This window comes from Tripterygium wilfordii, chromosome 1, assembly GCF_013401445.1.
Source record: "Tripterygium wilfordii isolate XIE 37 chromosome 1, ASM1340144v1, whole genome shotgun sequence".
In the NCBI taxonomy this organism is placed as follows: Eukaryota; Viridiplantae; Streptophyta; class Magnoliopsida; order Celastrales; family Celastraceae; genus Tripterygium; species Tripterygium wilfordii.
Genome location: NC_052232.1, coordinates 5,525,931 through 5,549,061, shown reverse-complemented (window position 1 = coordinate 5,549,061; position 23,131 = coordinate 5,525,931). Strand labels below are relative to the sequence as shown.

At 38.2% G+C, this 23,131-nt stretch overlaps 1 protein-coding gene across 6 annotated transcripts; it reads right to left on the bottom strand.

Moving 5' to 3' along the window:
- Window positions 1-1,138: 1,138 nt before the first annotated feature.
- On the bottom strand, window positions 1,139-22,024 carry LOC120000142 (fanconi-associated nuclease 1 homolog). 6 transcript variants are annotated; one of them, XM_038848071.1, is made up of 16 exons: window positions 21,689-22,018; window positions 21,320-21,491; window positions 19,961-20,463; window positions 19,768-19,872; window positions 18,590-18,854; window positions 18,436-18,498; window positions 16,495-16,569; window positions 16,283-16,401; window positions 12,249-12,319; window positions 12,059-12,146; window positions 11,827-11,967; window positions 4,818-4,884; window positions 4,658-4,718; window positions 3,142-3,415; window positions 2,782-3,015; window positions 1,139-1,914 (listed from the first exon to the last, which is right to left on the bottom strand). In XM_038848071.1, exons 1-16 carry the CDS (start codon window positions 21,776-21,778, stop codon window positions 1,468-1,470), a joined length of 2,775 nt encoding a protein of 924 aa, XP_038703999.1. In that variant the 5' UTR covers window positions 21,779-22,018; the 3' UTR covers window positions 1,139-1,467. The 6 variants fall into 6 exon arrangements, with proteins under 6 accessions (XP_038703999.1, XP_038703990.1, XP_038703982.1 ...); XM_038848080.1 differs by having other exon boundaries at window positions 1,454-1,784; window positions 1,876-1,914; window positions 4,658-4,884; window positions 21,689-22,023; XM_038848062.1 differs by having other exon boundaries at window positions 4,658-4,884; window positions 21,715-22,019.
- Window positions 22,025-23,131: the final 1,107 nt, after the last annotated feature.

Here is a 23,131-nt window from a genome sequence, read left to right as displayed (position 1 = left end):
GATAGCTGAGAAGATGAACAAATGTAAGCTATCATATCAAACCCAAGGTGTTTTCCTTGGGAAGGACCTCTGATGCTTAAGTCAAAAAGTAGGAAAGCAAACACTAAGAACTTGAGGAAGCAAAGCTCTTAGCACGAAAGTATGCAGAGTTGTGAATGAATCTGTTACCTTGAGAAAAATATCTTTTTATAGTGTTGGAATGATCTTTCTTTGATTAGGAGTCGAACTCCTGTTTCCTACATGATTCATGAGACTTACTTTGTTTGTTCTCCGTATTACAATAGAATTCTCATCCTTAATGACTTGTTACCTGAATATGTTACGGTAGAAAGTATCTCGGTAATGAGATAATGCTCATCTCGATAATGAAATGATTTCTTTCTCGATACTAAGGCCAGCATGATCATCATAATGTTAGGCACCATGTTCAGATGAAAATTCTATTCAATTGAGATGATTACCTTGATCCGAGAATAGCTTCTCGATGACGAGATCATCCTTGGCTTTGTTCTGGACTTTGTAACACTCTGGTTGGCTTTCAAATATGAATGTCTTCAATGTGTTTGCATTTGCCACATGTCACATTCGAATTGGCTACTTGCATATGGTGTCGGTGTCATCAGACATAAACTTGCAAAATAAACGACACTAGGGTTTAGGGGATATAAAAGGGCTTGAGACATCATTTTGAAGGGATCTTTTGGAATTAGGGATCTATCTCTCCCTTGGAGATAGCTATTGGAGCTTGGAGAAAAATAGATTCTCAGGGAAGCCAACATGAGATTATGTGTAATGTTTGCTTTTACGAAATGAAGGATGGAGTTAAAAAAAATAAAAAATAAAAACTACAAAGTTAGAACAATCAAAAGATTCACAACAAAAACCATGGTTTGATTAATTGATTCTCTCTAGACACTTCTCTCTAGATTTCCTTTAGGAACCGACTATAATAGATTTTTCTATATCGAGATCAGACATCATTAAACGAGTAGACGAACACGTGTATTTAATGTGCAGTGAATATGAGTGCAACAGAGTGAAGCACACAGAAAAAGACACAGTGTGTTGTTGGGTAGCAAATGCAAATGGAATTTGTAAGTGAATGCAAGTGTAACAATAAATTGTGTGTGTATTCGAATTTGTATCAATAAAAGTGAGTTTATTTGTGTCTCTAAATAAATATGAGCAAGTGTGGAACAATTTGGAGGGGAATATAGATGTCTAAGTGATTCCTTAGCTGACTAACTGCTGTGGCTACTGAATTGCTAAACAGATTCATGAAAATAACGTCAGAGAGGTCATCCATGGATTCCAGAAAAAAAATTCTCTCTTTAAGAGCACATCATGACTAACTACAGTGGCATTGCCTGGAAGAACTGATGGAAGGCCAAATCATGACCAATTGTCTGCCAATCAATGGGACTCATCAGTAGACATATCTCCGCATTCTACCGACGGGATATGGCTTCAACTTGACACCTGCAAAGGGCTTACTTTACAAATTTCTGTATTGAATCCAATTTCCATTAACAGCAATAGCCATGCTCTCTGCTGCTCAGAGAGACGATCTCGAGGGCCTTTCACTTCAACAAGTTTCATCTGACCCATGTATTCTCCATGGAAGCGCCACAGAACCAAATCTGGCATTCCACTAGACCAGCTTCTATAATCTTGAGCAAGATATCGACAAAGTGAGGCCAAAAAAGGGCCCCCAGAGCATGTAACAACAGCACGAAGTTCAGAGAGAGAATTCCGCTCCCAGTTGACTCCCCTACATGCGGTTCCTAAATACAATTCCCATGATGTGATTAAGATTTCCTCGGCCATTCCATCTTGAATCTTCTGTAAGTGGGATTCTATAATGTCTTTTCTCACCTCGTAAAAGCTATCAGTTTCCAAATCCAAGGGAGCAGTCTGCAAAACAAAATGTAAGATTCTTCATCTACTGTCTAATAGTGAAGGCAGAAAGAGTTAACACAGAAACTTCAACTCAGGTTATGAAATTTTGCAAAGCCAATGCAAAAGGGTGGAAATCATTCAATATCTACAAAATTGAAAAGTCAGGATCAACAGCCATGACCGCTGTATGACTCCTAATTTGCTCAACAATCTGAAACAACATGATAGTGAGCAAAAATCAACATGAATGGAAAACCACGATGAATGAATTTCTAAGAATAAATCGTTTTTCATCTTGCATTCATGGCACACCACTCGTTTCAATGTCAACAACAAAAATCAAAGAGTAATGCAACCCTTGACTCCCTTTATCAACTTTTCCCTAAACTTCTATCCAGGTTACATAACCCGCCAGTCTCTTTACCACCTCAACTACAACAAACGGGCTAACAAGGAAATAACAATGATTTATCAAAGTCAAGTTAATGCAACAGTCACCATAAGGAAAACAAAAACTAACACAACAAGATGGCATCAACCACAACCCTAAAGGTTATAGATAAGATAATATTTTGTATAATATGGAAGACAAAAAAAGGTAATCAGATCATAGCAATGATATATGCGCGAGCACAACAATATACATGTTTGTTCCTTTTTTTTTTTTTTTTGCTCAAGTGCGTCAAGGTGTGAATGTGAATGCCATCAAACTACCAAGCCACGCCACTTTGCATCAGAAACCCTGAGAAAAGGTCGAAGCTTTGCTATTTGTGAGACCGCTTCTCTGCAGTTTAGGTACATATGTATAACAATGCAACACTATTTTGCTAAAGAAATTTTGGAAAAAGATGAGAGCTTCATGACATCAACATTAAACCATACCTGAAATCTAGTGCGGAAGACATTTGGAGCATCAGAAAATAAAATGTTCCACATGAGAAGCCCAAATATTGTCAACCAAATGCCACTCTCTGTATGAACACCCTGCCACCCCTCTCCTTCTCCAGCATAATATTGCAGAGCAAGTTGCTCCACCCCACATTGCTCTCCATCCTCTCCATAGAATCTGCTCTTCATACCAGTTTCACAATTCAATGGTCTCCCTTGAATATGAACCTATCTTGTTCCACGGAATAATGGGTCAAAATTGCAAAAGCTGGAATTTGTCGAGTGTGATTATGAACTAATTAAGAAAAACTATTGAAACAATAAAATACTTGGAACAACAAAATAAGAAATTACCTCTCTTATCTCCCTTTTGACAGACTGGGAAAAACTAGGAACTTTCCAGCGCCTTGGTGGTTTTGCAAGCCGAAGAACCCTCCTTTGGAGTGCCACTTTTGAACCAGCACGCACCCATGGATCCACTAGTCCATCTTCAGCAACAGAAAGGCTCTCATTTGGACAACCCATATGCTCCAAGTCAATAGATAATCTCATTCTCCAGTATCCTCTTCTCCCATCATGAGGGAAACATATTAGCAGCCGCTTGAGGAGAACTATTGCATCATTGTACCTGAGGATGAGAAGTAAGATCCTCTATACAGTTAAAAATGCTACCAAATTGCAAGTAATCGTAAAAATTCACCATCCCAAAGTTACTTTTACCATTTCAATATAACACTTTCTAGTATTGGCCAAAAAAATAGACCAGTCAGTTATGTTCAAGATCAACAAATCACACAATGCACTCAAAAAAAAAATCCACTTATACATGAGTCTATGCAACACATAGTCGCTCCCCCTTCATTGGTGTAATGCATGTGGCATAAATGTTACTTGCATGGTTCACCAACAAAGGGGTCTTATCCTGTCACAGGAGTTCAATCCACAGCAGACCAGGGCCAGTGACACCATACTAATAAATGAGCAGTGCTTCTGCTCTGATTATTACATCATGGGCCGCCTCAAAATATAGGGACAAGAAAAAAGACCAAGCATTCCAATAATGCATGTGCACTAATACACCTTTTGGAAGATGGTTTGGACCATGAAAAGCATAACATTCACAAAATTGTTGTGGCTATTTATTATACACATTTAACGTCATCAGAAGAAGCTTCATCTGCATCCAGTGGACATAACTACGGCCTGAAATGCTATTTTTACTCTTATTAATTGTCATCTCAATGAAGATAGAGATATTATAATTGATCAATACAATTATACGAATTGGAGTGGTTCTGAAATTCAATAAGAACTTAACAAGAAACACCAAGAGCACCCAGCAAGGAGTGAAACTGACAGAACTTACAGAGTGAAAAAATATGAATGAATTGTGCAACCCTGCTGCATGCCTAGATTGTTAGACTCAAAAAACTAAATAGAAACATAGTACAAAAGAAACTCTGAAAGCCGCAAAATATGCAGAAAATAGAAGAAACAAAGGCAATTTCATTCATTGAATGGCTGCAAGCACCCAAAAGATAGACTAACTGCATTGCTTATCAAGAGTCAACTTCTGACATATTTGTATTACATCCTACACAACTATATTGATTAAAGACATGTTTAGAACATAGTGATTGAGACAAGCAGCCAAAGAGAGGAGCGCTCACAAGTACAAAACACACTTTAGTAGGTTTACTTTGCCTTGATAATAGTGTTGTTGAGGGAAAAGAGTGGCAGTATACATGAATTAAAACCGGAGATTAATGACTTGGCAAGCTTCAAATTGCCCTCACCCCAGAAGAAAAGAGGGAACATAAGAAAGGACTCCCAGCAAAGCTAAGGAAACACATAATTCTATATTACACACCTGTGCTCACGCTCAAGAAAGGACACTCCTAACAGCACCACTTTGGAGTATACCCATGATGCTGAGAAGCATGAAAGAAAAATAACCAGAGGTTCAGATTCTGTGGACCGAAATGAGTTAGTACTAGAGCCGCACATACGGGAGTCAGCTATCTTCATACATCTTAACACTGATTCCTTGTCATTATCATCAAGAGATTGATCCATTAGCTGTGCCACTCCAATGGCCTGTAATATATGGTGATTGAATATATTAAATTTCAGGCAAAGACAGGTCAGCAGTACTGTTATAATATATTATTATCATATAGTTTATATGCTTATTTAGGTCTCCTAGTTTATGTTGATTGAGGTTCTGATTATGTTTCCTTTATTTCTAAGTTTCCTTAGTATATACGTTTGACTTTGGCTCATTCCCCTATATAAGGGCACTCTTTGTACTAAGCTATATATCGAATAATATTGAATCAATATTTTATTTTTTCATGGTATCGAAGCAAGGGTCCTTATCATTGGTTTATATTTTTTCGTTGCGCAGCCACCACTCTTGGTGATTGAGGGCAGTGGCAGCACCAATTTTTTTTTTTTGTTTTCTCTTGTTCTTTCTTTCTGTCTCGAGGGTTTAGTCTATTCATCGGGTACTCGCATAAACCGTCCCGAATCAAACGGGTGCACCCCGTTAATTAACGGGTCGAGGAATAGCTACGTGTATTTTTATGGGGAAAACTACAGGTGCAGATTTGTTGAAATCCACCCTGCCACGTACCCTTATATATATTATTTATAATACTTATTAGTTTTACTTTGATATATTACTCACACAGTCACATATATATTAGTTTGATCTAGGAAGCACAGACACGGACATGGGTGTCGGCCATGACATTGCTCGGATGCGTCGACACGACAATTCTCAACATTCTAAGGAAACAACACGTCAGGGATACGACAAATAAATATTTAATGAATATATTTAAATTTAATTCATTTAAATTTATACACTCGAGTATATATGTGTACATCAGTACAAGGTTGGAAGTAGTGTGATAGAATACACCCAGTAACAATACTAGAAAATACTCAAGGAATAAGAAAGAAGCACAAATCCAGGATAGAAATAGTGATATTGATATGCACTGGAAATAGGAAACTATGATTACAAGAACCCTAGCTTTCGAGGAGCTAGTACCTCCTTACAAATAACCAAAACCCAGTTTGTTTGATTCTAGCCACCCTACCACTACTATAAACCCTGCCACAAAACAGCAACATGCTTGCACCAGTAAAAGAGACCCATGTGTAGAGATCAAGACCATCCACCTGTCCCCCCTTGATTCTTCTTGCCTTTCCTCTTGTAATATTTCATAACAACCTTATCAATACTCCCCCCTAAAAGTTTAACCTTATCCTCAAGGTTGAAAGAAGGAAACTGGTCCTTGATATCCTCAGCCAATTCCCATGAATTCTCAAATTTAGGTAGGTCACACCATTTGACAAGCACTTCTATTTTACCATTCTCCAAAGTCCTTATTTGACGGATATCTTCAGGCATAGCTATCAGCTCTAATTCTTCAATCAAGGCTACTGGTAGAGGCTGACTGATGCTCTATGGTGAAACAGCTTGTTTGAGCTGGGACACATGAAAAACTGGGTGGATTGCCGTATTCGAAGGGAGCTCCGGACGATAAGCTAATTCTCCTATCTTCTCCAAAATCAAATACGGACCATAATAGCGAGGGCGCAACTTCTGAAAGGGGTGTCTTGCTGAAGATTTGAATTTGTAAGGCTGTAGTTTCAAATACACACTATCACCTGGTTTGAATACCACATTCCTGCGCTTCTTGTCAGCATATTGCTTCATACGATTTTGAGCCACAACTAAGTGCTCCTTAAGCTGCTCCAACATGATATTACGGTCCTTCATTAACACATTCACCTCTTCCACTACCGAAAGATCCCCATAAAATTTTAATAATGTAGGTGCGGGTCGCCCATAAAGGGCTTGGAAAGGAGTCATATTTGCAGAAATATGAAAGGTGGAGTTATACCAGAATTCAGCCCAAGAAATCCAGTTATGCCATTGGCATGGATGATGGCTAGAAAAACGCCTCAAATACTCTTCTAGACATCGATTAACAACTTTGGACTGCCCATCAGTTTGTGGGTGATAGGCTGTTGACATCTTCAGAGTTGTCCCTGCTTGCTTGAACAGGGCTGCCCAAAAATTGCTCAAGAAGACCTTATCCCTGTCCGAAATAATTGATTGTGGAAAACCATGCAAGCGGACGACTTCCTTAATAAATAAAGCCGCTACATCTTTAGCAGAATAAGGATGCCACAACAAGAGGAAATGGGCATACTTAGTGAGACAATCTACCAGCACAAGCACCGTATCAATACCCTTCACTCTAGGTAAACCTCCAATGAAATCCATTGTCAAATCCTCCCAAGAAGATGTTGGAATGGGTAAAGGCTGCAGCAATCCTTGAGGACTTAACGTCGAATATTTGTGTCGTTGACAAACATCACATTGTGCGACAAATAGCTTGACATCCTTACGCATGCCTACCCAGATCAATACCTGCGAAATGGGTTTTAGAGTGCGGAAATAGCCGAAATGCCCTCCTTGGGGAGTAGCATGAAATTCGTGTATAAGAGCCGCAATACGAGGTGAATTCTTGGGCAAAACTATTCTCCCTTGATGGAATAAACATCCCCCGCGCATACAATGGGTGGTTTGCTAGTAGGAGCAATGAGAAAAGACTGGACAATCTCCTTGAGCACCGTATCGAATAAGATTTCTTCTTGCAATTCCTTCAAATCATCCCATAATACAATAGACAGGGTAGCCAACTGAAGTTTAGAACTTGTAGAACTCTCACGATTGTCCACCTCCAACAACTCACCTCTGTGGGACAATACATCCGCAGCTTTATTCTCCAATCCCGGGCGATAACAAATCTCAAAATCAAACCCAAGAAGCTTCATAATCCATTTTTGCTGGCCCTCGTGCATCAATCTCTGATCCATAAGAAACTTGAGGCAGTGCTGGTCAAATCGAACAATGAACTTTCTACCCAATAAATAATGTCGCCACTTTTGAGTTGCAAAAACAATGGTCATTAATTCTCTCTCATAAACTGACTTTGCTTGAGCTCGTGGTGATAAAACTTGGCTGAAATATGCAATCGGATGACCTTCCTGCATCAATACAGCCCCCACCCCACTTCCCAACGCATCTGTATCTATCACAAAAGGTTTTATAAAATCTGATAGCGCCATCATAGGCACACAAGTCATAGCAGTCTTTAATGCTTCAAAAGACATCTGAGCAACTTCACTCCACTTAAAAGCATTGGCCTTGAGTAAACCAGTTAATGGGGCTGCCAACTTGCCATAATCCTTAACAAAGCGCTGATAATACCCCGTGAGACCCAATAAACCTCTCACGCCTTGATGTTTTTAGATATTGGCCATTGTAACATACTCTAGAGTTTAGAGGGATCAGCTTCAACTCCCTTGGTCGAAATAATATGGCCCAAGTATTCAACACTAGGTTGGGCAAAAATGCATTTCTTCATGTTGGCCACCAAATCTTGTTATTGTAAAATGCCAAAGGTAGTATGTAAATGGAGCTCATGAGAAGTAAAGTCCCTGCTGAACACGAGAATGTCATCAAAAAACACTAAAATAAAAGTGCGTAGATATGGTCTGAAAATTTCATTCATCAAAGATTGAAATGTTGAAGGGGAATTTGTCAAACCAAAGCGCATGACGAGGAATTCTTAATGCCCCTTATGTGTGTGGAAGGCCGTCTTCTCAATATCCTTAGCTCTCATGCGGATTTGGTGGTAACCCGATTTTAAATCGAGTTTAGAGAAAATTAAACTCCATGCAATTCGTCCGGCAACTCATCTATGATTGGAATAAGAAATTTATCAAGAATCGTAAGCTTGTTGAGGGCTCTATAATCCACACACATTCGCCACCCTCCATCCTTCTTCTTCACTAGCAAAACCAGGCTGGAATAACGACTGATGCAAGGTTTAATAATGCCTGCTGCTAGCATTTCCCTGACCAATTTCTCAATTTCAATTTTCTGATAATGCGGGTAACAATACGGCCTGATATTGGGTGGAGAGGCCCCTTCCTTCAACCTAATTGCATGATAATGTGTCATAGACAATGGTAGCCTACCATTAGGAGTAAAAACTGAACTCAATTCTTGTAATAACCCCTGCAAAATACGAGATTCCTCCATTGAGAGCACCTTACACACTGACTGTTGAGTTTGCGGTTCAATCACCCTACATTCTCCAAACTCCACCATAAAGCCCACATCCCCCATTTTGTAGAGGCTTCAACATAGTTTTAAGAGAGAATGGTTTTGGATAGCCAGGGATCCCCTTGCCAGCTCGCCTTTTCCCACTGCAAATAAACTGCATTATTAGCTTCTGATAGTTTGAATAAATGTCTCCTAACTTGGTCAACCACGCAATGCCCAACACGACATCTGCACTCCCTAAATCAAACACATGAAATTTTTCTATAATAATTAGGCCTTGGCACCTCCAAAGAAACTCCGCTGCAAATTCCAGCCCCTTTTACCCACACTCCATTCCCTACCTACACCTCAAAATTCCTAGACTCCTAGTACTAGTCACAGGGATGTTCAATAATTTCACAACCTCAGGAGATATGAAGTTGTGTGAGGCTCCACTATCCAACATAACAATTATCTCCCTGCCTTCCATCATTCCCCTAACCTTCAAAGTGCTCTTACTTACCGAGAACCCGAGGATAGAATTCATAGACAGTTCCAAAGGAGAATCAGCTTCACTATTGTTAGTTGGGGACTGTTGTCAGTTTTCTTCCTCCATAACAATAGGGGTATTTCCTTCACCCTCATCATCTGCAACAATCAGGATCTGCAGTGTTCGATTTTTACACTTGTGGCCTTGGTGGTATTTCTCTTCACAGTGGAAGCATAACCCCTTCTCACATCGGTGTAGAATCTCCATTTCTGACAAGCGACGAAATGAGTCTCGCTTCACTCTTGTGGTGCGAGCTTCCTGTATTGGGTTAGATTTCTCTTTGACTGGGTCATTTTTAATCGATGTTGTGGAATGAGAAGAATCCGGTGGTCTCCCCAAGTTATTCGAAGACAGCCCTCCTCTGCTAATCCCAGATGAAGGTGATGTAAACGAAGATAAATCGAGTTGTGGTCGCGCACGGTTCACTATCACGTTACGCTCTTCAATTCTATGGGCCAGTTCCATGAGGCCCACTAGAGTAGTTGGTGGATTTAGCCTAATTTATGCCTTAATTCCTTTCTTCTGCCTTAATTTCTTCAGGAAGCCCATTAAAAAAAGTACCAAATAACATTTCCTCCAGGGGTGCAAAAATATGTTCAAACCGTTCTCTATAATCGGCGAAGGTGTTGCAATGACGGAGAGCGACCAAACCTTCATGGGTGGAACCCTCCTGTGAATTGCGAAAACGCCGCAATAGTTCCGATTTGAGCTCCTGCCATAACGAGATAGGAGAGTGTGTCTCAGTCCATTGATACCAACTAAAGGCCTTGCCCTCTAAACAAACCACCGCCGCAGAGATTTTTTCCACCTCCAAAACATTTTCACCGTGAAATAACGCTCTACCAGGAAAAGCCACCCTATCAGATCATCCACAGAAAACAGAGGTAACTCTAACTTAATCCAAGCATATTCCCGATCAGATGTGGACTTCTTCTTAGTCGGACTTTCTGGTGAGTTTTCTAGTGCGCGATAAGGGACCTGGTGATCTATTGATAAGGAGGGCAAATGTCTTCCTCAATCAGCCAACAAGTTTTCTAGGTAGTGGCTTATTGGGCTTATTAGTTACAACCACCCATATATGGGTAGTGGTTGGGCTCGTGTGGTTGGTTAAGAAATGTAAGGGCCAGTTGGGTGTGTGTATGGGCGCACACATGGCATTGTTCTTAACATAGTGACACAAATATATAGTATATGTTACCAACACACAGGATATTTATGGTCAGAAGAGTTGTTGATAAAGATAAGATATTAATACTAAAGTGTCCGACACGTGTCGCCATGTCGGGCAAGTGTTGTGTCCAACGAGTGTCCGACACTTGCATTGGATGCCAGTAGGAGTGTCCTTGCTTCATTAGTTTGATTCATACATTCAAGTTTTCTTTTTAATTCATTTAGTTTTACACTTACTACTGTTATAGTTGGTGGGACGAATAAAGGGGCAAGAATTCCCCATACCGATGGTCGTTGCCCCATACCGACGGATATAGGGATGGAGTGAAAATAAAAAATCCAACAAGTATTTTAGCGTGGATGGGTAAGATTTTTTTAACGAGTACGGGGAACCCCAGTCCCTTTACCCATCTAATGTTGAATTCAAATTGGTGGCCTATTTAAGTCATCATTAGTGGCTAACTTTCTTATTAAAATTTTGGTATCACTGGTGCATGGAATTTAGGGCATGGTCGGCAAATATGAATATGCGTGCACAGTGTTGAGGTGCTCTTTGCTTGGGTGGTTATTTCTTGGTGAATTGATTGATGGTGTTAAAAAGAATTATTGGTTGGTTACTATTGGTGGAGTTCTATACACGGTATGAGTTGGCTTCTGGTGATTGATTGTCACGATAAAACAAGGATCCAGATTGATGGTCGCAAGCTGGGTTGAATTGAAGGTTGGATGCGAGATTGTTGGTCTCGATTTGTGTCGAAGTTAGGTTTTGGAGAGGGTTTGTCCATCCTTTAGGCGGGGGCCTAAGGTTGGACTTTACACCATGATTTGGATTTAAATTTGATTTGAAGTTTGCTTGATGGCGGATGGCCATTGACTGAAGTACAAGATCTTCATTTGCAAACTCAATATTGTGCTACCATATTGAGTTTGCGTGAGGATGTTAGAATATATTATTATGATTTGGTTGCCTAGTTTATGTTGATTTAGATTTCCTAGTTTATGTTGACTGAGGATATGACTATGTTTCCTTTATTTATAGGTCTCCTTAGTCTCTAGGTTTGACTTTGGCTCTATTCCCCTACACAAGCGCTCTCTTTGTACTACGTTATAAATCGAATAATATTGAATCAATATTTTATTTAATCACTTACAAGTTACAAGTACTTCAATGTAGAAAGAAGCTCACCTCTTCATAAGCTAGCAGATCCTCTCGATCTGTAAAAATTGGTTCCGATATTATACACCTGTATGTAGGATATTTAACTACGCCCATATCAACTAAAAGAAATGCCGACAAATCCTGCTCTGAATTTAGGAAGAAAAGCCTCTGCATGGACAACCAATTGAAAATTTTCAAAGGTAAACAAAATCTAGAAGAGTGCCCTATATGCATGAGGAGGTAGAAGCTAAGAAAATACCTCAGCGCGCCAGAGAAGAGATTCTACTTTCGAAGATATCTTGATACAAGTTCCTGTACGGTCCAGAATTAAATTGGGCAGCAAAAGGCTGCACATGAGAGGCCAATAACAGGCAACACATAATTTAGCAATATATTCACTAAATCAGAAAAGTAATTTAAATTCTCTGAAGCAAGCCATTGATTCTTACCATAGCCCATCTTTGTATAAAGAAACAAGGGACGCAATAAGGTCTTGCTTTCTTGTACCATGCTTGCAATTCTGATACCCCAATAATAGCATAGAAATTTGTAAGAATTTAGGAAACTGAGCCCAAAAAAGGAACATAATATATGGAACTACGACAGAATACTTGTATGTACACATGCACCAGTATAAACCATTTCTGCAATAAATAAACCATGTCATGTATGTCCCCCCATGCCCACTCTGAAACATAAAGGAAAAATAGAATTTAAAGAAGGGACGCCAGGAATGTCATCCATACTTGAAAGTAATAGGATTTGTAGCCAAATTCACTTAAGGCAGGATGTTAGCTATTCCAACACCTTGCAGGGCATGATGGGGTCAACCGGTCAAGCATTGGTGAAATAACCCATTAAAAGCCTTTCAGTACCAATAAAGGCAAGTTATACTTTGTAACTACCACCAGAACTGAAATTATGTGGTTCCCAAGAAATAAACCCAGTTACAAAGGAAAAAGGAATACCAGAAAATACATACACAAACAACTTCAACTACATTTGCCTCCCTATTATGTGGTCTTAGATTGACAAATGTGTTGTCTCTAATACTTAATTCGATATCCGTAGAACAAGTACACTTACAAATGCTATGGGTATAAAATCTTAAAATGAAAAAGAGTGCATACCTTGTTTAAGTAATTTCACTATAGACAAAGATTTTCAGTACTTTGCCTAACTCAAAGTCTAGCTCTTTCTAAAGATAGAACAAATGCTATATCTAAAAAGCCTAGTTGAATTAAAATTCATGCCTGAAGCAAAATCAGGCCAGAGTTACACATTGCATGAACAAGATTATGGTGTGGATCAAGCATCCTAGATAATATTTTAGATCTTAATATGCATATTACCTATCTTATTGCTATTCAAGTCAAACCATTTTTGGCATTACACTTTCACTTCTGTAATGAAGCTGGACTTGGATATAAAGGCCTGGATACTCTATTGATGATTCTGAAATAGGGATTCAGACCAAATTTTTACAATTTACTATGCTAGGGGTACCATGATTACTTGAACAGTTGAACTTTCTTATAGACTCCTTATTCTAACAGGATAACTAGTAAGTTGTAAAACTAAACAATTGAAAATCCTTGACTTCTTGATTGCACTGACACAGAGAGACCCAAAACCACACAAGATTTAGAGACTATGAACTGAAACTAGAACCTGTTTCAGCTAACCAGAAAATTTACAAGATACCCCCTATCATTGTTTTGGTGTAGGGGCTAGGAAGCACCGACACCTACACGGGACGCGACACGACGTGGACACTCCAACACGAGAATTTCAAAATTTATAGGACACGGACACGACAAGGACACACATACATAAATATATATGATAATTAATATAAATAAATATTTGTCTACTGTAAATCCAAACACAATATGTAGTCATATTACCCTCCTTTCTACTATGTAGTCATATAATAAGCCTGATTGAAAGAACTTAAGCCCATCCCAAATGACATCCCAAATTTCCTAAAGCCCACAATTCATTATCCAAGAGACCTCTGCCTTCTGTCAACAACAGTTCATTATCCCAACCTTCCAGCAGCTTTTTCAAGCCTCGCTTCTTCAACTCCACAAGCCTCACTTCTTCCCCTCCAGAACTGCTTTCTGAATTGCTAGAGTTTCTCCCATGGTTGCATGTACGCTTATGCTTGATCGAGCATGCAAAGTGGATTTGTCCATCAACACTTTGACACATGGCTGCGATACCTGAGAAATCACTCCTAACAGCGACATCTGTATTGATTTAGAATAAGTTCATCGGTGATGGAACCCACTTCCCCCAAGGACACAGCTTTGGCACTTTTGTTCTCCCGCTCCCATGCCTTACTGGAATATTAGATTTGTTTCACATGAACATCATCGAATTCTGTTTTGGGGTTCAATTAGAAAATGTGTCTATACCATGTCCTTCACAAAAAAGAGGAGAAAAAACAGGACACGGTCCAAACACATGTCCCCGACACGTGTCCGAGCCGTGTTGGTGTTCGACACTGGTACATGACGTGACCATTCTAGGAACGTCCGTGCTTCCTAGTGTAGAGGTCATAGGTTTGAGGGCTGCTGGTGATGATGATGACTATTTAATTAAATTAAGGTATTCTAAAGTACCATTTTTCAAAATATAAACACAACGTAGAATATATATATATATCTAAAAAAGATGGGAAATGCCCTAACCCAACAAGTTAACTTATTGGGTAGAATGGAAAAATAACTCATCTAAAGTTCTTAACACGGTATTGGAGTAGGTGGTCTTGAGTTCAAACCTTAACTCCTGCAATTGAAATCCCCAGTTGTTGTTCCCCAAGTGTGGGCCTTGTGTGAAAGTATCCCTAGTGTTGTGCCTTGTTTGTTGTGCACGTGTTGGATTGTCCAGCCCACATGTGAGGGGGAGTATTAGAATATATATAAAAGATGTGAAATGCCCCAACCCAACAAGTTAACTTATTGAATTGAATGGCAAAATAACTAATCTTAACACACAAAAAAGAATAATGAAGGATTAATACAATCAATCCACCTCCATCAAAACCTCTATATCACTAGAAAAGATATTGAAATAGAAAAAAATGAAGTCGCACAGAACATAGAATTATAGCTTTGAACTGCCATAAAAAGTTCTGTGTGACCTATCTGGAGCCAAAAAAGGTTCTATGTGACCTGTCTGGAGCCAAAAAAGGTTCCTATAGAATAAGACTTGCTAATTGTTCATCGATATTTACTTATAAGTTATAACTTCTAAATTTCACTACCAAGAATAGATAAAATGTTTGGCTCGTACCTGTCTACACAGAATATCTCTTTCTGTGTAGTCACCAGAAGCCAACTCACTTTCGGAGCATAAACTATGGACACAACAAAATTTAGAAGGATCCATCCAAAATACTCCATAACATAACAGGACAACGTAAGACTGGATAGCAGCTTGGGAATCCATTCTATAGTTGAGCTAGTATATTCTTAGTCAGCAGATGCTATTTGCGAAAAGAGAGACGGGGGATAGTAATCACTTGTTTATATGTTGCACCTGTTACCAAAGAACTTTGGCAAATCTGTTTTACCATCGCAGTTGTGCCTTAGGTGATGCCTTATAACATGTTAAAACATGCCTATTGATGGCAATACGACATCCAATAAAGACCGATAGGAGAGTATGGTTGGCAACAATCATTGAGCATTCTGGGCCATTTGAAGAGGAAGAAATTGGAGATTTGAAAATAAAGATAGTGAAGTGAACCATCTGAAGAGAATAAAATAAGATCCTCCATTCATAACCAACTGTTTACATAAGGGCAAGAGAAGCAATCAATGTTTAAGTTTCTGCACAATTATACATCAGGGAAAAGATCAGATAATCTGTCGATGCACAAAACAAGGTGACAAAAGAACACAAACCTTATAGATATAAATTATTAAAAGGGGAAATAAGGGTGTCCAGGAGAAGAAAAAAAATTGATAAATCTAGAAGAGCAGATGATACAAAGAGCAAATTTTACAAAGTCTAAGCAGAACTGCATCAAGTTAGGCTACAAAATTTCAGTTATTTTAAGATTTGCATACACGCATTGATAATCTCGTCCTGGCTACTGACCAGGCATTACACACCTTCATCAGTACTGAAAAAACTGCACTTGTTTTGAAAAGCTACATAGCAGAAAAAGAAAAAGAAAGGATATAGAACAACGGATAAAAAGTTGACATCTCCTAAGCCCATCATGTCACACTACTTAAGAGGCTGCTTACTCGTGGCCAAGATCATAGGCGAAAAAAAATTAAACAATAACATGCTAAACAAAACCGTTGTCTTAGGCATATTGTCTACGGATAATCCCACTTCCTCAAAACCTACATGGAATGTCACAAATGCACAACTTATTTAACTCAATATAAATCTATCATATTCCTCTCATTAAGAAAGGTATTCAAATAATGCAATACGAATTAAACTACTGATATATACAAACCTTTTTAAGCATGCACATAATTTCACGTAGCTCTGACAAAGTGACTAAATCTAAAATCTCCTTCATTTCATTGTCATGCATGCCATATGAGTCTTCAAAGCGACGTAAGTAACCGGCTGCTGCAAATTCCAAAAGAAACAAACTTAAAATTGAGATAAAATGGATATTTGTCATAACTCAGTAGGGAGCAAATAATTTTTTTGTTGAATTACCACAAAGCGCCTTGACTGCTTCTTGAGAATTTAAAACTTCTCGGTATAAAATATTTGACATTCGGAACCATGGCCCTGACATTAAGTTATAAAATCACACCGTTTTGAAGTAATAATTGAAGAAGATAGAAAAAAAAAATGAAGATACACTAAGCTCAAGTTCCTCAGCAAAATTTTCAGTTACTTTAGCAGATTAAGGGAGAAAAGGGAAGAATAAAGAAAGACGAAGCAAAGAATAGTTTATGTTGCTCAAAAAACTTTACATTTTATTAGGAAATGGAAATTGAGAAACAAAGATGTATACATGATTTATGTTATGCAAATTGAATCATTCAACAGGTTTGCTGAAATTGTAACTTTTTAATTCGTATAATCCAAATGAAAGGGCGACAGAGATCCATTCTAAGAATTTGCATATGTCACATATAGGAGCAACACTAAATTTTTCTCAATAAATGTTAAAACACTGCAAAGAAAATGCAGCCGATTAAATAAGCCATCTGCAGCTTGGCAAACCGAGCTTGATGCAGCATACACATAATCATAAAGTTAACCAGATATATAACTATAGCCACAATGCATTATTTGTTTCAAAAGCGAAGGAGAGTGCAAATGTCCATTGTTACACATGAATACTTAGCAACACTCAAATGGAAGCCTGCAACTCATATCCAGAAGCCTTGGCCACTAGCTAGTAGCAGATAGCATGACAATCCTGTCTCTTGATTGAATTTGATGCAATATTATCCACTTTTCATAACATTATTTGAGATATAATCATGATGAGGACTATTTGCACCCCAGAGTTAACTAAGAACACCCCAAAATCACAAAAAAACTCAATCTAATAACACCCCAGCTGACCCTACCTCCATCCCTTCTTTCTCCTTCTTCCCTTCCCTCTTCATCTTCCCTTGCAACACCAGACCCATCACTCCTTCTCCTCCCCTCCTTCTCCTTCTCCTTCTCCTCCTTCCCTTACATGAAGACAGGCCTTCGACAGGTTGGTGTGAGCAACGACAGCGTCATAGCTCAACCTATCTCCTTCTCTCTTCCTTCGTCTTTGTTGCACTTTACTCTTTCGTCTCTGCTCCACTTTACTCTTTCAGTATGAGTGTGAGATCTATACGGGAGGTTGAACAAAAGCCACTCACATTAAAAGCCACTCACATCTCAGTAACTGAACAAAGTGAATCAGTCAAAGAGTAGATAGTCCAAGGAAAGAAGAATTTTGCTTTGAAAGGCAAGGAAATCACTCCAAGAGCTACTGGGTAAATTAGGGTATTGGATTTAGTTTTATTTAGTTTTTTTATTTTTTTATTTTCTTTAATCTCCGCCGTTGATGAGATCAACGGCTGAAATTATGGGGTGCAGACTGTAAAATTGAAAAAAATTGAAATTGGGGTGTACTAATAAATGTTATATTTTTTACTGGGGTTTATTTAAAATGGGATGTACTTAGTTAAGTAGGGGGTGCAAATAGTCCTCATCTATAATCATACATCATTCTAAATTCTAATCGCTTCAATCCACATTTTTCCCTTTTCTTTTTTTTTTTTCCAAGTCATATGTGCCACCTATTAACTTCTCGTTCATCTATCAAATTCACAATTCCCAAATATGCATTCTCTTATAAACTAATATGGAGCCAGAAATAATTATTCAGAACATCGCAGCCACCTTAGCAACATAGGCATACAGGCTATTATCAAATGGCAAATAAGGCTGCAGCATGTCTTATCCATGACTATGGTAAATATCTGGCAGCCATTATAGCAGCTCCACAATGCTTTACTTTACACAAGTAAAAGAAACCTCATAGCTCTGGTTATTTTCCATTGTGAAACTGAAAGTCAGAAAAACTAAATTTATCAATGTAGGAAACCACCTTTACATGCAAAGTTAGAACCAAATAGGAAATTACAATGACTAATTACAAACCTTTCCTCATATAGAGCCGAACAAAGAGCCTCTGACTGTCAACTGGGAGTGAAGTGAAAGATTCTGTCAGCAGATAACACTAAGCATTATTACATCCATTCAGAAAGATTTAAAATATAGATTAAAAAATGACACCCTATCTTGGAGTTAATACCCATGTATTCTTTCTCATCATCAGTAAAAAGGTGAGGGTTACTCCTCAACACCTCTTGCAATAACAAACAAAAGTTCTGCTGATATTTTGTCACATCAGGAGGATGAATTTTTGCAGAGGTAGCTACAGTAAGAACATTTTTCCACAAAAATGTGAAAACCTCAATGTCACCAGACTCCATAGAACTTTGCAAATTCATATTGCAACAAACGATCTGGATGGGAACAACATTTAAAGAATGCTTTGGAATAGAAGTTACAGACCCCTGCAAGCATGTGCATTTTGATTCAGAAATAACAAAAGGAATGATGATCTGAACATAAGTCTAGTTCAGAATAAAATTATAAAGTTCAACTGGAAGTGTAAGTCATTGCAATGTCCAAAGGATGAGCACAGACAGCAGAATGGAAAGGTCAAGCAAAGGCCCCAAAGTTTCAAAAACCTCGAAGGAGGCATATTTAGTTGATCACGTGACACATCATCCAATCATATAAATGAAGAACCACAGCAGTAAGAATATCTACAGATATATTCACTAGAAAATCATGGCTCATGAGGACACTGGACACACAAATAATTATTTGCAGATCTCCACTTCTTAACATCAGTTTGTTACCGGACAAGCGTCATGTTCTTTTGCAGATAAAAAGTATCAAAATGACAGAAAAAATCATAGACATGATCAACTTAGCCTCCACAACAAGAAAACATGAAAATAATAAAAAAGAAAGGGTGGATAATCATATGTAATATTAGCATTGAAGACGATATGTATGCAACAAATTCATTGAGATTTGTTTTTCAAGTTTCTTTAACTTCGCACTTCGTAGGACTACAATATAAGACCAATTAGATCACAGATCAACATACTGTCTCACTTATCTGCTGAGAGCAGAGAGACACATATTACGCTAAGGCAATAATGTCCAAGAGGAACTAAATAAAATTGGAAAAAGATAAACTGAAAGAAAGGGACTATCAACCCGCAACACACCCCACCCACACCAAACCTTCACTGCATTTAATGTTGCCTGAGAAAAGTATATTTTTTAACTTATTTGTGAGTTTCTTTCCATTGGAACTAATAACTGAACAATTAATGCCTAGACATGCATGGCATAAGACAAGAAATGTAAATCCTGCTGAATACTAAAATTTCAGCTTCATAACCCTATTACCTCAAATATCAGGGAGTACTTATCAATCAAAGGAGACAAATGCTGAGCTAAATCTCGAGGCAGAAAACCAAGAACTTTAGAGCATCCAGCATCTGCAGAAATAACCTGGCTCAAAAGGGACATGTAGGTACTTAAAATGAATCAGAAAATAAATTAAGATTCCAACCAAAATAAGATCATAACTTTTATGTACCTTGATAGCATTGGGATCCTTAACATTCTTAGGGTCTCTTAAAAGAGAGATGGCTGCCCCAAGATTTATCTCCTTTTCATCACTAAACCGACGGCCAACTATAAAAGTTTCAATTACCAGCCCGGATAAGTTGTTCACAGAAACAGCCATGTCACAATTAGGCACCTCATTATTTATGGCCAGCGAAGCTTCAACCTTGTTGTCAACCCCATCACTATTGATTCCGTTCACAGTTGAACCATCCATGCAAGTTTCCATAGAGGACTCTGGATTTGATGGTATGACGACGCAATTACTATAGTTTCCTTCGATGGTACTAGAGAAGATAAATCCAGATAAAGCAGTTTTTCCTTCGTTGTTATCAAGACCCATCAAATCCACATTGGTTTCCAACTGTTCTGATTCACAGAAACTTGTATGAGCTACAGATCCAGAGCAAAATTTCATCTGAAGAAGAGTGCGCTGAGTCAATTTCCGCTTGGTCCCTCTAGATAGGCATGAATCTGGAAGGTAAGGTCCAAAAAATGAACAAAGATATTACACTATTAGGCTTAAGGTAAAATACGACATTGTGCAATTCAAAAAACAATTGATGAATATAGGACAGGACAATTATTTTCCCAATGCTGGTATTTGGTTCCCAGCAAGAAGTCCCTCAATGAAATATAAAATCCAACGATCAATGTGTCATAATCAATGAAAAGGGACTTGGCATAAGTTCAACCCAAAAATATTCTCTAAATGGATATAATTGAATACATGACAATCCTACAGAGGCCAAACATTAAAGCTAATAATTATCATCAAGAAGTTGAAGAATTGTTTTTGAAGTAAGAGAAAGGGAAAACACAACCCACAAGCAATGCAAAAGCCAATCTTTAAGATAGAAACCTTAATCTCATTGAACCCCTCAAAACCTTTAAAAAATATAACTCTGTTCTATATTAGGCCAATGAAAGGATATCATATCCAATTTTCCACAAGTTAAAAAGATAATCACCGTGACACAATATCCAAGATATTTTTTCATCTTCCTCAGCTGAGACATGTTAAGTAGAAATTCATCATCATTTTAATTTTCAAGGACTATCAGAGAAAATAGATTGATTTAGTCATCAAAATTGAGGTCTTGGTCATCGTACCTATCTAGTATTTTAGTTATTCTTTATGCCATTGCCTTCATTTATACTGACAATGCCAGCCTAAATCCTACTTAACTTATCATCATTAAAACAAGCCTCACAAACAAGCATCAAAAACAGTAAACTAAATAAGAATATACTTAACTCTCATCATTCTTATACTTAACTCTCATCACTTTATGAAGCAAAATAAATAAGAATATACTGAAATGCGTACCCAAATGACAGTTGACGTTGTAGGCTTCTCCTCTAACTCTGTTACCGCAAACAGGACAAATGACCCAATCAGAAGTGACCATCTCAACCGCACTATCTTCATCTTCCACTTTAGTACTATTTTCTGATAATCCTTCCACAGTCTCTACGGATACAACCTCTCCATCATTACTCTGAAAAGTATAAATTCAAGGCATTAATTTTTCATTTCATGATTTAAATTAAATTATTCCTGGTTTGACTTCTCTGGAAAATACAACCTAGAGAACATCCTGATTGTTCAAATTTTTGCGTAGAAAATTGGGGAAAAAATAACAAATGGAGATTTATAGATTCATTGGCGACGGAAGAGAAGAACGATATTAAGAACCTGGACTAGGGTAGATAGAGAGTGACCATTAGGGAGGAATCGCCTGCGTTTACCAACCAATCTGACCAAGCTCTCTCTTCCGGCTAGCATTCTTACACCGTTAATCTCTCCCGCCACAGAGCCACCGAATCGATTATTGTTGGCTGATTGGTCCTTGTGAGCTCTCCATATTTTTCTACCATGTCCCCTCCCGCCCTTTCAGACGTTAATGTTGAAGTTAAATCCCTATGGGTATCTCCAATGGTACCCAAAATGGGTTATGGTAATTCGTAACTTGCAATGAAGGGTGGCAATTTATCCCCTACCCGAGGTTTGTGCGGGACGGGAACGGGGTAAAAATTCTTAATCCGTTATGGGGTGGAATGGGAATTGGTATGACTCTCAACCCGTCACGCCCCGCTATACATGTTTATATATATATATGGGAAAATTAAAGATTAATCTCTTATTGAAGAGTTTTGTTCCGAAAATGACATTTTTAAAAATCTTATTGCATAGAGTCTATTGGTTTGAATTAATATTCCAAAAAAGACAAAAGGTTAAAATATATGGTTTTATTGTCTAAAATGTCCTCATCTTCATCCTCAAACATGACACATGCCTCCTACACATGATTCATCTCTGACCTCTGTCGAAAACTTCGTCTCCGCCACCAGAAGCTTCTTCTCCGCCCCTCATGACTTATTCGAGAGTTCTATGACATTTTTTAGTGATTTTTCATCTCAATTTTTATTGTATTCGACCTAGATCTACTCATACTCACCACGAGACCTTTAGATCTTATTGTTTTCCTTCGATTTATCATCACATCATTATTTTCGTGATTTTCTGTAGTGATTTTCGTGGTTTTTTGGGATCTACAGACTGCATGTGATATGTTATCTGTTTCGATTAATTTGATATCTGTCATAATGTTATATGTCTTGCAAAATGTTATCTGTCTTGTTAAAATGTTATCTGTCTTTAATGAAATGTTATTTTTTTGAAGTTTCGAAACAGGTAACATATCAGAACAGATCTGAAACAGATATAATATCTGCAGATTCATATATAATTTCAGAAGAAGGAAAAAAGAGTTCGAAAAGGCAATAAAACCTCATAGGTGATGCGCCTTGGTACATGGAGTTGATTGGGGGCGTTGATAGTCGCCGACATTGGCCATATTGGATGGATCTAGCTCGTTTTCAAATGGTAAATGTGATTTCATGAAGCTTTTTCGACGACTCAAGCGATAATCGATTATCGGTGATGGCTGGGCTTTGATCGAGCTGACCTAGAGCTTCATTTCGATAGTTGGTTCATTGAAAACGGTGGCCGGAAAGTGAACTTCATATATGGTGGAGCAAGGAAGAAGGAGGAAGAAGACGAGAGGAAGAAGAAGAAGAGAGTAAGAATAAGAAGAAGAGAGGGTATTTTGGTAAGTTGGTAGGTTTTGTACTTTTT